This window comes from Gobio gobio (genome assembly GCF_949357685.1).
Source record: "Gobio gobio genome assembly, chromosome: 23".
In the NCBI taxonomy this organism is placed as follows: domain Eukaryota; kingdom Metazoa; phylum Chordata; class Actinopteri; order Cypriniformes; family Gobionidae; genus Gobio; species Gobio gobio.
Window position 1 is genome coordinate 43,744,029 of NC_137119.1, and position 14,801 is coordinate 43,758,829.

General features: G+C 41.9%; 1 protein-coding gene across 1 annotated transcript in view; it reads right to left on the reverse strand.

Annotated features, from left to right (window-relative positions):
• sspo (SCO-spondin) overlaps positions 1–14,801 on the reverse strand; it is a gene marked incomplete at both ends in the record, with an annotated part of 194,732 nt that overhangs the window by 84,087 nt on the left and 95,844 nt on the right. Inside the window, 13 exon segments of the mRNA XM_079806852.1 lie at positions 226–396; positions 874–923; positions 3,362–3,456; positions 4,405–4,547; positions 4,665–4,799; positions 7,656–7,826; positions 7,936–7,982; positions 10,690–10,942; positions 11,054–11,224; positions 12,119–12,301; positions 12,386–12,477; positions 13,813–13,938; positions 14,018–14,147. Coding sequence (XP_079662978.1) covers positions 226–396; positions 874–923; positions 3,362–3,456; positions 4,405–4,547; positions 4,665–4,799; positions 7,656–7,826; positions 7,936–7,982; positions 10,690–10,942; positions 11,054–11,224; positions 12,119–12,301; positions 12,386–12,477; positions 13,813–13,938; positions 14,018–14,147 — 1,767 coding nt within the window.

Consider the following 14,801-nt stretch of genomic DNA (forward strand, 5'->3'; position numbering starts at 1 on the left):
TAATCATTCAGTAAATGGACTGTTTGAGTAGGTGTGTGATGCTGTGGTCATGACTCTGAGCAGGTGTGTGTGATGCTGTGGTCATGACTCTGAGCAGGTGTGTGTGATGCTGTGGTCATGACTCTGAGTAGGTGTGTGTGATGCTCTGGTCATGACTCTGAGTAGGTGTGTGTGATGCTGTGGTCATGACTTTGAGTAGGTGTGTGTGATGCTGTGGTCACTCACTGCTGCAGGGCGCTGACACACACACTCTGTCCTCTCTGTCCGGGCCAGCGCAGGGAAGTCCACTCCCAGCTCGCTCCGGGTCGGAACAGAAGCGATACCGCGATTGAAGACCAGCGCCACACGACACAGAACACACACCCCACGGAGTCCAAGACGACCAGCCGCCGTCCACTGAAACACACACGCACACACACACACACACACACACACACACACACACACGCACACACACACACACACACACACACACACACACACACACACACACACACACACACACACACACACACAGAGAGAGTCACACTCACACGCATCAGAGAGTGTGTTACGGCATGAGAGCGGCTCCAGACGTCTTACCGTCACACTCCACATAGAGTCACACACACACAGAGTCACACACACACAGAGTCTCTATCACACACACACACACACACAGCGGCTCCAGACGTCTTACCGTCACACTCCACATAGAGTCACACACACACAGAGTCACACACACACAGAGTCTCTATCACACACACACACACACACAGCGGCTCCAGACGTCTTACCGTCACACTCCACATAGAGTCACACACACACAGAGTCACACACACACAGAGTCTCTATCACACACACACACACACACAGCGGCTCCAGACGTCTTACCGTCACACTCCACACTCGTGCAGTTCTCCAGCTTCCCTGATTCACATGTGCTGCAGGAGGGAAACACATCATCAATAAAGCACAGATTTCATATTTATATTATAGTATATTCATAGTATATGTACAGTATTATTGTTTAAATACTAATAAAAATATCTATTAATAATTTTTTTAAAAATTAAATATATTGCTTATGCTCTTAATGTTTTTGCATGTTTTTCAAAAGCTTTTTAATAAGGAATCTATAAACTATATTAACTTTTATTTACATTTATACATTCATGTGTTATTGTTAAATGCATAGTAAAAAATATACAAAAATAAAATTATTAGGGATGCACCCCGAGGATTCGGGTTGGGATTCGGCCGAATATTGGGCTTTTTGACGGGGTTCGGTTTCCCACCGACCCGAACCCTAGGCTTGCACTATGTGCTCCGCCCCGCTGGTGGAACGTAAAGATGCCGCCGTTGAAAGTGAAAATGGAACTCATGAACAGAAAATGTGGCAGTACTTTAAGTCAAAAGAAGGCGATTCAAGTCGAGCTACATGTTCATTTGCAATGCCGATTTGTCTCGTGGTGGCAAGGACCCTAAACAACAGCCGCTGAGAATACGAGTTGTGCATGAAGGAATCTACAGACAGCAGCCAAAATGTATTTTATTATACCGTGCAAACAGCCGTATATAGATCAGATAAAATATAAATAAAAAGAATAAAATACATAGTCCTACACTAAATATTTTTCACTTAAATAATTACCAAATTAAGATGACAAAACGAAAATACACTGAATCCGTTTGAAGCTTTGAAGAACCGGAATCGTTTTTTTTTTTTTGTCAAATAAAAATAGCAGGCCTAGGCTACCTCAATCCACACCTTGTATGTTTTTTGTTTGTTTGTTTGTTTTTTAAGTAACATGTCTATTGTGGGTTAGTCTGGAGCGCAGCCTGTTGACAGTTAAACCCACGGCAGAAAACACTCTCAATCCTTCTGTCTCCGCAGCGCGCGCCTCCAATGACAGCGCGCGCCCTGCGCTCTCCGTTGTGCTGTTCTTTGAAACGACAGAGGATGACTCGGGGTAATTGTTCTATAAACCATCAGGAAACAGCGGCGAGAAGAACATACGCGACAATGTTTACTTTAGTAAACTTGACCATAACCACACTCTATGTTAAACAAGGCTTCAGATGGCACTGATGTCCCAGGAATACAGAGTTAACGCCTCTAGAGTGGCCAGCTTTGGGAAGCGGAGTTCATTTGCTCTCCACCAGTCAGAGCTTGTTCTGCTGCTGTATTTTTCTGTTGAAATGGTCCCACACAGTAAGCTTTTCCATTGCTTCATTTTGCGAGATATATCTGTTCTGTGGTTGCACATGTCGACGCGCTCCGTGAGTGAACAAATAACACTATACAGCATATTTTTCTTAACCATGCATCAAATTTTTTTACTTCGTTAATGTGTTTCCTGTGATAATGGACTGAGGATGGGATTAGGATTCGATATTCGGTTTCGGCTGAATCTTAACCAGTGAATTCGGTATTCGCCCGAACCCCAAAAATCTGGATTCGGTGCATACCTAAAAATTATTAATATAATATAAATTAATATAAAATATTTCTTACGTTTTCAAGACTTTTAATAACTAAAAAGCAATTATATTAAACCGAGGTCCTGACTCTCTGTGGTCATTAAAAATCCCAGGATGTTCTTCGATAAAGAGTAGGGGTGTAACCCCGGCATCATGGCCAAATTTGCCCATTGGCCCCTGTCCATCATGGCCTCCTAATCATCCCCATATATATATATATATATACGATTGGCATCATCCCTCAGTCTCCTCTCCACCAATCAGCTGGTGTGTGTGTGGGCGTTCTGGCACAATATGGCTGCCGTCGCATCATCCAGGTGGAGCTGCACATTGGTGGTGGTTGAGGAGATTCCCCCTTCTATGTAAAGCGCTTTGAGAGAGTTCCTAGAAAAGCGCTTTATAAATGTAATAAATTATTATTATTATTATTATTATTATTATTATTATTATTATTATTATTATTATTATTATTATTATTATTATATCTATCAATAAAATATATTAATATTTTAAATGCATTTATTAATGCATTAATGTATACTATTGAAAGTATAATAAATAATAATTATTAAAAATAACTTCTATTATAGAATAAAATTACAGTGCTTATTTTTCATTATTTTGAAGACTTTTATATATAAAGCATTTATTTACATATTCATATATGTATTAATATTTAATGCATATCAAAAATAATGATTAATAATTATAATTTTAAGACTTGAAAAAAATGAACACTTTATTAATATTTTATTATTAAAATAAATGATTACAAATAATTTTAAAATAAAATGTATTACTTATCCATTAAATGATTTTAAGGCTCGTTACAATTAATGTTTTTTTTTTTTTATGAGTTAAAATCTAAATGAATCTCTATGGTTTCATGATGTTTTACCAGTTGTTGCAGTCTCTGGTGACTGTGGCTCCGGGTTTGTGCTGCTCTCCGTCTACATGACAGTGACAGAGCGGGAGAGACACACACTCGCCATCCTAACACACACACACACACACACACACACACAAATCACAGATATACATTCACAAATTAAAACATAAAAAATATACATTAACTCACACTCACACACACACACACACACACACACACACACACACACACACACACACACACACACACACACACACACACACACACACACACACACACACACACACACACACACTGCCCCTGTCCCTAAACCTAACCCTCACAGGAGACTGTGCAGTTCACTTTCTGTGAAAAAAAACTCATTCTGTGTGATTTATAAGCATTTTGAAAAGTGAGGACATGGGGAACGTCCTCATATTTCACCCTCTTTTTGTAATACCCATGTCATTATACACATTTGTGTCCTGATATTTCACGAAAACATGCCCACACACACACACACACACACACACACACACACACACACACACACACACACACACACACACACACACACACACACACACACACACACACACACACACACACACACACACACACACACACACACAGATATACATTCACAAATAAAAACATATAAAAAAACATCAACCCACACTCACACACACATGTTGGGTTTTCATGTTTTATGGGGACTTTCCATAGGCGTAATGGTTTTTATACCGTATAAACTGTATTTTCTATCCCCTTACACTGCCCCTGCCCCTAAACCTACCCATCACACACACACACACACACACACACACACACACACACACACACACACACACACACACACACACACACACACACACACACACACACACACACACACACACACACACACACACACACACACACACACACACACACACACACACACACACACACACACACACACACTCAAACACACACACACACACACACACAAACTCACACACACACACACACACACACACACACACACACACACACACACACACACACACACACACACACACACACACACTCACCTGTAGGGCTGAGCCTTCAGGACACTGGCAGCCAGGATGGCAGCTGGAATCTCTCTGGACGTCCGAGCCCAGATCTGAACACAGCAGCTCCTCTCTCACACATACGGCCCACTCCTGACCGCTCGTGCAAGCGCGTCCATCACCTGATATCACACACAGGCCAAAACGACAACGTGTTAGTAGTAGTGCTCAACCAATACATCGGCCGATATTTCTATTTTTCGTTCATTGGCCTCCGCTGGAAGTGCAGAGAGACTGACCGCAGGGCTGCAGGTTACAGGCGCTGAACTGCTGAGGCGTCCCGTGAGTCCTGAGCCGGCCTCTGGTTCTGCTCCTGTAGCCGCCGCCGCAGGGAACCGAGCACTCGGACCACGGGCTCCACGGACCCTTCACTCCTGCAGCAGAAATATCACACGCAGTCAGATCACAGGCCGACAGAGGTCAAGTGTCACGAGGGTCTGAGCCTGCAGGTCAAGAGCTGCAGTTCTGGAGATGCTCTGACCCAGTCACAATCTGGCCACTCGCTCACACTGCAAAAAATTCTTTTCTTACTTAGTATTTTTGTCTTGTTTTCAGTCCATATATCTAAAAAATCTTACAATAAGAAGCATTTACTAGACAAGCAAAAGTTTTTGTCTTGATTTGGGGGAAAATAACTCAAAATTAAGGGAGTTTTTGCTTAAAATAAGCAAAATAATCTGCCAATGGGGTAAGCAAAATAATCTTGTTTTCTGCTTGAATTAAGATTAACTTTTGCTTGTCTAGTAAATGTTTCTTAAAGCTACACTATGTAACTTTTCCGTCCACTAGAGGTCACCTGTTCAAAATAAAGGTGTAGTTTGATGACGGCACGTTTGAGCGCAGAATCTCGGGACATGTGGTCTTCACCTCACAGCCGGTGGAAAACAGTCAGGATAGGACTCGAGCAGAAATCATGTTCATGGATGCGATTATTAACATTACTGTAGTCTGAAGCAGAGCAGGAGCGAGTGTTGTGGAGCTGAGGAAGGCCGCAGGAGTGATTGAAGAGCGGGACTGTTATTATGGCATAGTCGCCGGCGGGACTTTTATTATGACACGGTTGCCGGCGCCACTTCCTCTTTTCCAGTCATGAGTATGAGGTAATGCAACTCTGTTTATCGTATTAGATATATCTGAGTGTGTTGAAAAGGAAGTTATGACGTTCGCTCGGCGGCTGCTATGACACTTGTTCACACTACAGTGAGAGTAAAGTGTTTCACTGAATAAAACCACCGGAAACCGAGGGTGACGCAGATATGACGCAATCGACAGGCGACTCCCTCAAACGCATAGCTCACACGTCCCGGTTCCTCGGTTAAAATAGCAATTTCTCACGATTTACAAATAGTTGGAAACATTTGGGATATTCTAAGTACTCAACTGAACAAAATATATAACACTGGCCTAGTGGTTTCTGGATATTTTACTACAAAAAACCTACATAGTTCACCTTTAATGTAAGATTTTTTTAGATATTTGGAATGAAAACAAGACACAAATACTAAGTAAGAAAAGCATTTTTTGCAGTGCAAATCCTTACGCTTGCCCTTTTGTCCTTTGCCTGGATGCCAGCCGAACTTACCCACAACATTTGAGCTCGGGCAGTTCGGTCTGGACTTGATCCATAGAGGAGTAATTATGCCGGAACAGAAACTGTTCGGACCAATGAAATGATCAGGGCGGGCTTTAGACGATGATGGACAGATGATCAACAGTAACATAATCATCCACGTCATCAAAGGCACTTGGGTTGAGTTTGTTCTAATCCTAAATGGAGAACTTGTTCGTATATGCGTTCATCTTTACTATTTCTCTCAGAAATGATGATGGTGTTGGTAAGTACTCCGTGTATCCTTAAATACATTTTTTTCAACACCGGCAAAGATGTCTTACACTCATCTTCTTCTAACGTTACTTATTCCAGCGTGTGTGCAGACAGGGTTGCCAAGTTTTTACAACAAAACCCGCCCAATTGCTACTCAAAACTAGCCAAAAACAAGCCCAATGGCTTTCCGGGGGGTTCTCCGGGAAAAAAATGGCATTTGGGGGGAAAAATATGTGTTATTTTGGCAGGGTTTCCTGCTAAAATTCGCATTCCTGGGTCTGTATATCACATAATTGGGGTCGCTTCAACCTGCGGTTTTGGCAACACAGTGCAGTTGAGTTGTGCTGACATTTGACAACTAATGTTATGCGTCGCTCCGTTGCTCTGATTGGTTGTAGGTCTATCCAATTGAGGTCTTTCCTGGTTCGGTTGAAACACGCCCCATAATCACAGCCCAACAGAGCAGATCAGACTCATATTCTGACTAGAATTGAGTATGACAACATCAGGCTAATTCTTCCTGCTTCTAACACATCAACTCTGAGGACAAAATGTTCACTTGCTGCCTAATATATCCCACCCACTAACAGATCATCAGTGTTATTCACTGGTCATAATGTTATGCCTGATCGGTGTATAACTCTTAAAAGATTAGTTCACTTTTAAATAAACTTTTGCTGATAATTTCCTCACCCCCATGTCATCCAAGATGTCCATGTCTTTCTTTCTGCAGTCGAAAAGAAATTAAAGTTTTGGATGAAAACAGTCCAGGGTTTTTCTCCATATAATGGACTTCAGTGGGACCCAAACGGTTCAAGGTCCAAATGACAGTTTCAGTGCAGCTTTAAACGACACCAGATGATGAATAAGGGTCTGATCTAGCCAAACCATCAGTTTCTGTGAGAAACCCAGCAGTATTTATGATATTATTTTACCTCTTAACAGACGAACGCGATCATCTCTGAGCTCCGCCATAACTTCCGCTAAGTGGGGTCAAAATACGAGTGTGGTCATAGATGTATACGTAGATGCCTCATTAGTGCCTGCACGGATCAGTAGAATGAGGCATCTACGATCGATATATCTATGACCACGATCTAATTTGACCTTACTTGACGGAAGTTAGGGCGGAGCTCAGAGACGATCGCGTTCCTCTGAGAACAGGTACTGAAACTGAAACTGTCATTTTGACCTTGAACTGTTTGGAGCCCATTGAAGTCCATTATATGGAGGAAACCCCTGGACTGTTTTCATCCAAAACCTTAATTTCTTTTGGACTGCAGAAAGAAAGACATGGACATCTTGGATGACATGGGGGTGAGTAAATTATCAGCAAAAGCTTATTTAAAAGTGAACTAATCCTTTAACAGTTTCAGAAAGTCCTGATGTCATGTGATCAGTGTACCGAAGCACGGTTTAACGCTGCAGGTGTCCAGTCCGATGCGCTCGCCCTCACACACACGCCCTCCAAACGCTGGCGCGGGATTGGTTGCTGAACGATAGCGCCGCCTGATGCCCACGTCACATGTGCGACTGCACGCGCTCCAGGCCGTCCACTCACTCCACCCACAATCCACTGCAGGAGTCAAAGTACACAAACTACTGAGAGCAGAATGCATAAGGACCAATAATAGAAGTGTGAAGGAGAAGAGAAGAGAGAAGAGGATGTGATGCGTCACACTGACCAGGGCAGGGCGCTGTCCCACAATGCATCTCTCCATCAACACACGTGCTGTCAGGAAACACAACACGCTCACATCATCAGGCATTAATAACAGGAGGGACTATGTTGAAAAGTCACATGGGTAATCAAAGCCGTGTCCTGCAGTGCGTCATTATAATTCATCCAAAACGACATTTTTCACATCAATGATTATATGCCCTTTATCTTTCATAGTAATATGAAAAAATGATATTTATTAAAAATATAAAGATATATCACATGGCATCTGATGTGTTGTGTGTGGGACTGAGAACGCCAAATACATTTTAAAATAAACATATTTTCAATTCTATAATATATTTTTAATAATAATTATTATTATTATGAACACTATAATACATATATAATTATGAATTAAATATGATTAAATAAATAATAGCATTAATAGCATAATTACTCTCTTTTCAAATGACTATAATAATTATTGAGTTTTTATTATTGTAATAAATATTATCAATATTATAATAATGATGTATTATTAAAATAATACATAAATGATTTTCTATTTATAAACGTGTTTTTGGTATTATTTATATACTATTATAGTTTATATAATAAATCTTGAATTTTATAATTCATAGTAATATGGACAAATTATATATTTTAAAAATATAAAGATTTAACGGCTGATATTTGGTATTTTCTAATTTTTTCTAATCATTTGATGTGTTGGACAGCATATATATATATATATATATATATATATTTTTTTTTTTTTTTTTAATATGAAAAATTTTAATCTTATACATATAAATATGTTAAGTCACTTTAATTATTGGCATCTGATGTGTTGGAAGTGGGACTTTTATTTTGACAGCACTGAGAATGACTTAAATGTATTTTTTTTTTAATGTGAAAAATCTTAGTCCCTTTAAAATATTAGTATATTTATATTTTATATTTCTACACATTTGTGCACACTACTGTTAAAAAGTTTTGGGTTGGGGGGACTTTTTTATGTTTTTGAGTTCATTTATTTGATCATAAATACAGTGAAATATTATTATAATGTAGATCATCTGTTCTCTATGTGAATATATAGTAAAGTGTGATTTATTCCTGTGATCAAATCATCATTACTCCAGTCTTCAGAGTCACATGACCCTTCACTGATCATCTCATATGAGGATCTGATGATCAACACACATTTATGATTATTATCAGTGATGAACACATTATAAATCAGTTTAATGCATCATTGCTGGCCATCTCACTCATAGATATACATAATAAAGGCTATGTCTTATGGCCGAGTCTCTAACGTCATCACTGGCGGCCATCTTGTCACAGGCCAGCTTTCTGGTGGGCTCCTGATGTAAGGCTCCTGATCTGAACACAAATACTCTTATCTCGCTGGAATCTGGACGGATTTAAAAATGTTTTGGTTTCTTACAAACGTTATTAACGTAGCTATAATTGTGGATGCTAGAACAAATTATGAATAATTATTCATAAGTATGCATTGTCAGAACTACATCTCTGACGTTCGTATAACAAACTTATAAGAGTCTGCACCTGGCGGCCATCTTGTCACAGTCAGCTCACTCACTCGTGTTTTAATGGTGTGTGTACTTTTTAAATAACCATAACTTGCTCAATTTTCTACCGATTTTCAAACTGTTTGGTTTGTTATAAACGTCAGAGATGTAGTTATGACACTGCATACTTATGAAAAATTATTCATAATTTGTTCAAGCATCCATAAGTATAGCCACGTTAATAACGTTTGTAAGAAACCAAACCTTAGAGACAGAGCGTATTTAGGCCACGCCCACACCGGGGGGGAAACAATCCAACGCTCTCCATTGACTTTGCATTGTGTGAGGCTGCCTCATTGTCATTTCGGACTTATAACAAAAAACAGAACAATGTCTAAAAGCTGATATGTGACAAAGTGTACAGCAAACAAGCTAAACAACACAGAAATAAGTTTTTATAAGCTGTCGACCCAAAAAAACGAGAATTTAAGGAGACAAAAGTGGATAAAGGCAGTAAAACGTGAAGCTTCAGCTGAAGAATGGGGACATTTGGGATCCTGACACTCAGTGTGTCTCAGTTTGCCTATGTGTGCAGTAAATATGTTGTCACTGTTAAGTCAAATATCCAAATGTCAGTTTTATATATGATATTTCCTGTCTCTGATGACGTTCCCCTCTAGTGGGTGTAGTTCTCAGTGTAATATAACATGTCGCGCTCTGTCTCAATGGCCTGTATCTACTTTTTTGTCCTAAACGCTCGTTTTTTGGGTCAATAGCTTATAAAAACTTCTGGGTTTTTGGTTGTGGGTTTTTTTTAGCTTGTTTGCTGTACACTTTGTCACATATCAGCTTTTAGACATTGTTCTGTTTTTTGTTATAAGTCAGAAAAGACAAGGAGGCGCTTCACGCAATGCAAAGTCAACGGAGAGCGTTCGGTTGTTTTCCCCCCCGGTGGGCGTGGCCTTCAGATTATGTCGCGTGTCTCTCTGTCTCTATTTGTAAATCCGTCTAGATTTCAGTGAGATAAGAGTATTTGTGTTCAGATCACTCGCCTTACATCAGGAGCCACAGAGCCCTGCCTGTGACAAGATGGCCGCCAGAAAGCTTGCCTGTGACAAGATGGCCGCCGGTGATGACGTTAGAGACTCCGGCCTAAGACATCGAGCCTTTATTATGGACATCTATGATCCCACTGACCACAGGTTTCTGAATGCTATGATGCGGGAACAGGAAGTTACCAGTTGTTGCAGCTGTCGTAGGGCACACTGTGGCCCTGTGTGTAGAGCGCCCCCTGATGGACACACGGGCAGCGCTGCAGGGACACACACGTGTTGTTGAACAGATAGAAGCCAGGAGAGCAGTAGCAGCCGTCATAACACTGCGTGGCACACTCCACATCGGCCTGGGCATCCAGACACACACGCGGACACGCTCCACCCTGAGCAACACACTGATCCTGCGTCAGGAACGACATGCCCTCCGGACACACACCTGCACACACACACACACACACATGCTTTTAGAAGTGCTCACTGGCAGAGGTCAGCGCGGGGTCAGCGCGAGGTCAGCGCGGGGTCAGCGCGAGGTCAATGGTGTATTCACCCGAGCAGGGCTGGATGTTGCAGTCGCGCGTCTGAATGTGCGGCCCAGGACAGGCCAAGCCTCCGTACAGCGGCGGAGGAGAACTGCAGAACCGCTCTCGCGTCTGAACACCAGAGTCACACTCAGAAGAACAGGAGGACCAGCTCGACCAGGACGACCAGCCACCGGACACTACACACACACACACACACACACACACACACACACACACACACACACACACACACACACACACACGAGAGAAAGAGAGAGAGGAAACGGTCAGAAATACTGCAGCTCTCCATCACCACACCAGCTTCAGGAGACGTGTGTGTGTGTGTGTGTGTGTGTGTGTGTGTGTGTGTGTGTGTGTGTGTGTGTGTGTGTGTGTGTGTGTGTGTGTGAGTGAGTGTGTGTGTGTGTGTGGGCATGTTTTTGTGAAATATCCGGACACAAATGTGTATAATGACATGGGTATTACAAAAAGAGGGAGAAATATGAGGACGTTCCCCGTGTCCTCACTTTTCAAAATGCTTATAAATCACAGAATGAGTTTTTTTTTCACAGAAAGTGAACTGCACAGTCTCCTGTGATGGTTAGGTTTAGGGGCAGGGGCAGTGTGTGTGTGTGTGTGTGTGTGTGTGTGTGTGTGTGTGTGTGTGTGTGACCGGTAGGTGTGTGTACCGGGGCAGTGGAGTGTGTAGTCTCTGAGTGTGTGTTGAGGTGTGTGTACCGGGGCAGTGGAGTGTGTCGTCTCTGAGTGTGTGTTGAGGTGTGTGTCCCGGGGCAGTGGAGTGTGTCGTCTCTGAGTGTGTGTGTTGAGGTGTGTGTACCGGGGATAGTGGAGTGTGTCGTCTCTGAGTGTGTGTGTTGAGGAATGTGTACCGGGGCAGTGGAGTGTGTAGTCTCTGAGTGTGAGATGAGGTGTGTGTACCGGGGCAGTGGAGTGTGTCGTCTCTGAGTGTGTGTTGAGGTGTGTGTCCCGGGGCAGTGGAGTGTGTCGTCTCTGAGTGTGTGTGTTGAGGTGTGTGTACCGGGGATAGTGGAGTGTGTCGTCTCTGAGTGTGTGTGTTGAGGTGTGTGTACCGGGGCAGTGGAGTGTGTTGCAGGGCTCGTGCTCTTCCGCGTCTCCTCCACAGGGGGCGCTGGTGTCCGTGTGATTACAGCTCCTGAAGCGCCGCCTCAGGCCCACAGCGTCCACATGATGGAAGCAGGTCTTACTGCAGTCGGACCACAGTGTCCACTGGCTCCAGGACACGCCCTCAGGGCCTGCAGGGGTCACAGTCAGTCTCTGTCCTACAGCTGCCCTCACACACACACTCACACACACACACACACACACACACATCTCACCGTCTGAGCAGGGCCTGTAGCAGCGGCGCGCTTCAGTGGAGTCTCCGGCACACGGCTCGACCCGCGGCTCTCCCATCGGGCTCAGAGGAGACCTGAGGACACACAGGGCACTTTCAGGGTTATCAGGGTTATCTTTAGTGTGTTTAGTCATTTAAAATATACACTCACCTAAAGGATTATTAGGAACACCTGTTCAATTTCTCATTAATGCAATTATCTAATCAACCAATCACGTGGCAGTTGCTTCAATGCATTTAGGGGTGTGGTCCTGGTCAAGACAATCTCCTGAACTCCAAACTGAATGTCGGAATGGGAAAGAAAGGAGATTTAAGACATTTTGAGCCAGAAGGGGCCGGTCTGAGTATTTCACAATCTGCTCAGTTACTGGGATTTTCACGCACAACCATTTCTAGGGTTTACAAACGAATGGTGTGAAAAGGGAAAAGCATCCAGTATGCGGCAGTCCTGTGGGAGAAAATGCCTTGTTGATGCTAGAGGTCAGAGGTCATGGGCCGACTGATTCAAGCTGATAGAAGAGCAACTTTGACTGAAATAACCACTCGTTACAACCGAGGTCTGCAGCAAAGCATTTGTGAAGCCACAACACACACAACCTTGAGGCGGATGGGCTACAACAGCAGAAGACCCCACCGGGTACCACTCATCTCCACTACAAATAGGAAAAAGAGGCGACAATTTGACCAAGCTCACCAAAATTGGACAGTTGAAGACTGGAAAAATGTTGCCTGGTCTGATGAGTCTGGATTTCTGTTGAGACGTTCAGATGGTAGAGTCAGAATTTGGCGTAAACAGAATGAGAACATGGATCCATCATGCCTTGTTGCCACTGTGCAGGCTGGTGGTGGTGGTGTAATGGTGTGGGGGATGTTTTCTTGGCACACTTTAGGCCTCTTAGTGCCAATTGGGCATGGTTTAAATGCCACGGCCTACCTGAGCATTGTTTCTGCCCATGTCCATCCCTTTATGAGCACCATGTCCCCATCCTCTGATGGCTACTTCCAGCAGGATAATGCTCCGTCACAAAGCTCCAGTCATTTCAAACTGGTTTCTTGAACATGACAATGAGTTCACTGGACTAAAATGGCCCCACAGTCACCAGATCTCAACCCAATAGAGCATCTTTGGGATGTGGTGGAACGGGAGCTTCGTGCCCTGGATGTGCATCCCACAAATCTCCATCAACTGCAGATGCTCTCCTATCAATATGGCCAACATTTCTAAAGAATGCTTTCAGCACCTTGTGGAATCAATGCCACGTAGAATTAAGGCAGTTCTGAAGGCGAAAGGGGGTCAAACACAGTATTAGTGTGTGTTCCTAATAATCCTTTAGGTGAGTGTATATTCACACAAAGAATGACTAGAATCAAATCCCACAGAATATAACTTCAGTAAATGAGTCCGTCCACCTGTAGCGGTGCTGGATTCCCGTCCCACAGCTGCTGTCACATGACGTCCATGAAGACCAGGCCGACCAATCACAGCGAGCGACACAGCTGGATTCATCGCAAGTGACACGCCCATCTCTACACACGCTGCATGATTGGATAAACAGTTCCAGTATTACACGGCCATATAATCAGAAGAACCGCTTATGCGTGAAAATCTACTGACCATGAGCTGCAGCTGCTGTTACTGACTTCCTGTCCAGGCCGGATGACCGAACCGTCCCACGGACACTCACATTTACTGGCATTCACACAGCGTCCATCTTGCAGGAAGAGCCCAGGAGGACAATAACATCCTAACCAACCAATCAAACACACACACACACACACACACACACACACACACACACACACACAGTTAATCCATATACAACTTCCCTTTTGGGCTTTCTCTATGCAATAATTATTTATTATTATTAAAACGCTACAATAAAATAATTAATTAAATTGTTAAATAAATGTATTTAACTAACACACACGTATATATATTACATTATAATAATTGTAATAAATACTATTTATTATTTTAATAACATTTAATAATCATTATTAATTACTGTAATAATTCACTATTTATTGTTATTTAAATACAACTGTGTAGTTGGAATAAATAATACTATTTAAAATGTTTATAACATTTAATACATGTTAATATTTAATGCATTAATTATTTTATTATATAACTGCTATAATAAACAATTATTTATTATTATTGAAAAGAATTTCCTTTTCAAATAAATGTAATATATGATTAAAATAATTTAATAAAAAATATTAAATAATATTAATTATTACTAATGAATTATTTAATTTTCAAATTGTATATATAATTGTTATTATTAGTAGTATTATTTTAATAACATTTAATAAACTATTATTATTAATTACTGTAATAATTCAATATTTATTGTTATGTAAATAGGAATGTGTAATTGTAATAAATCATACTA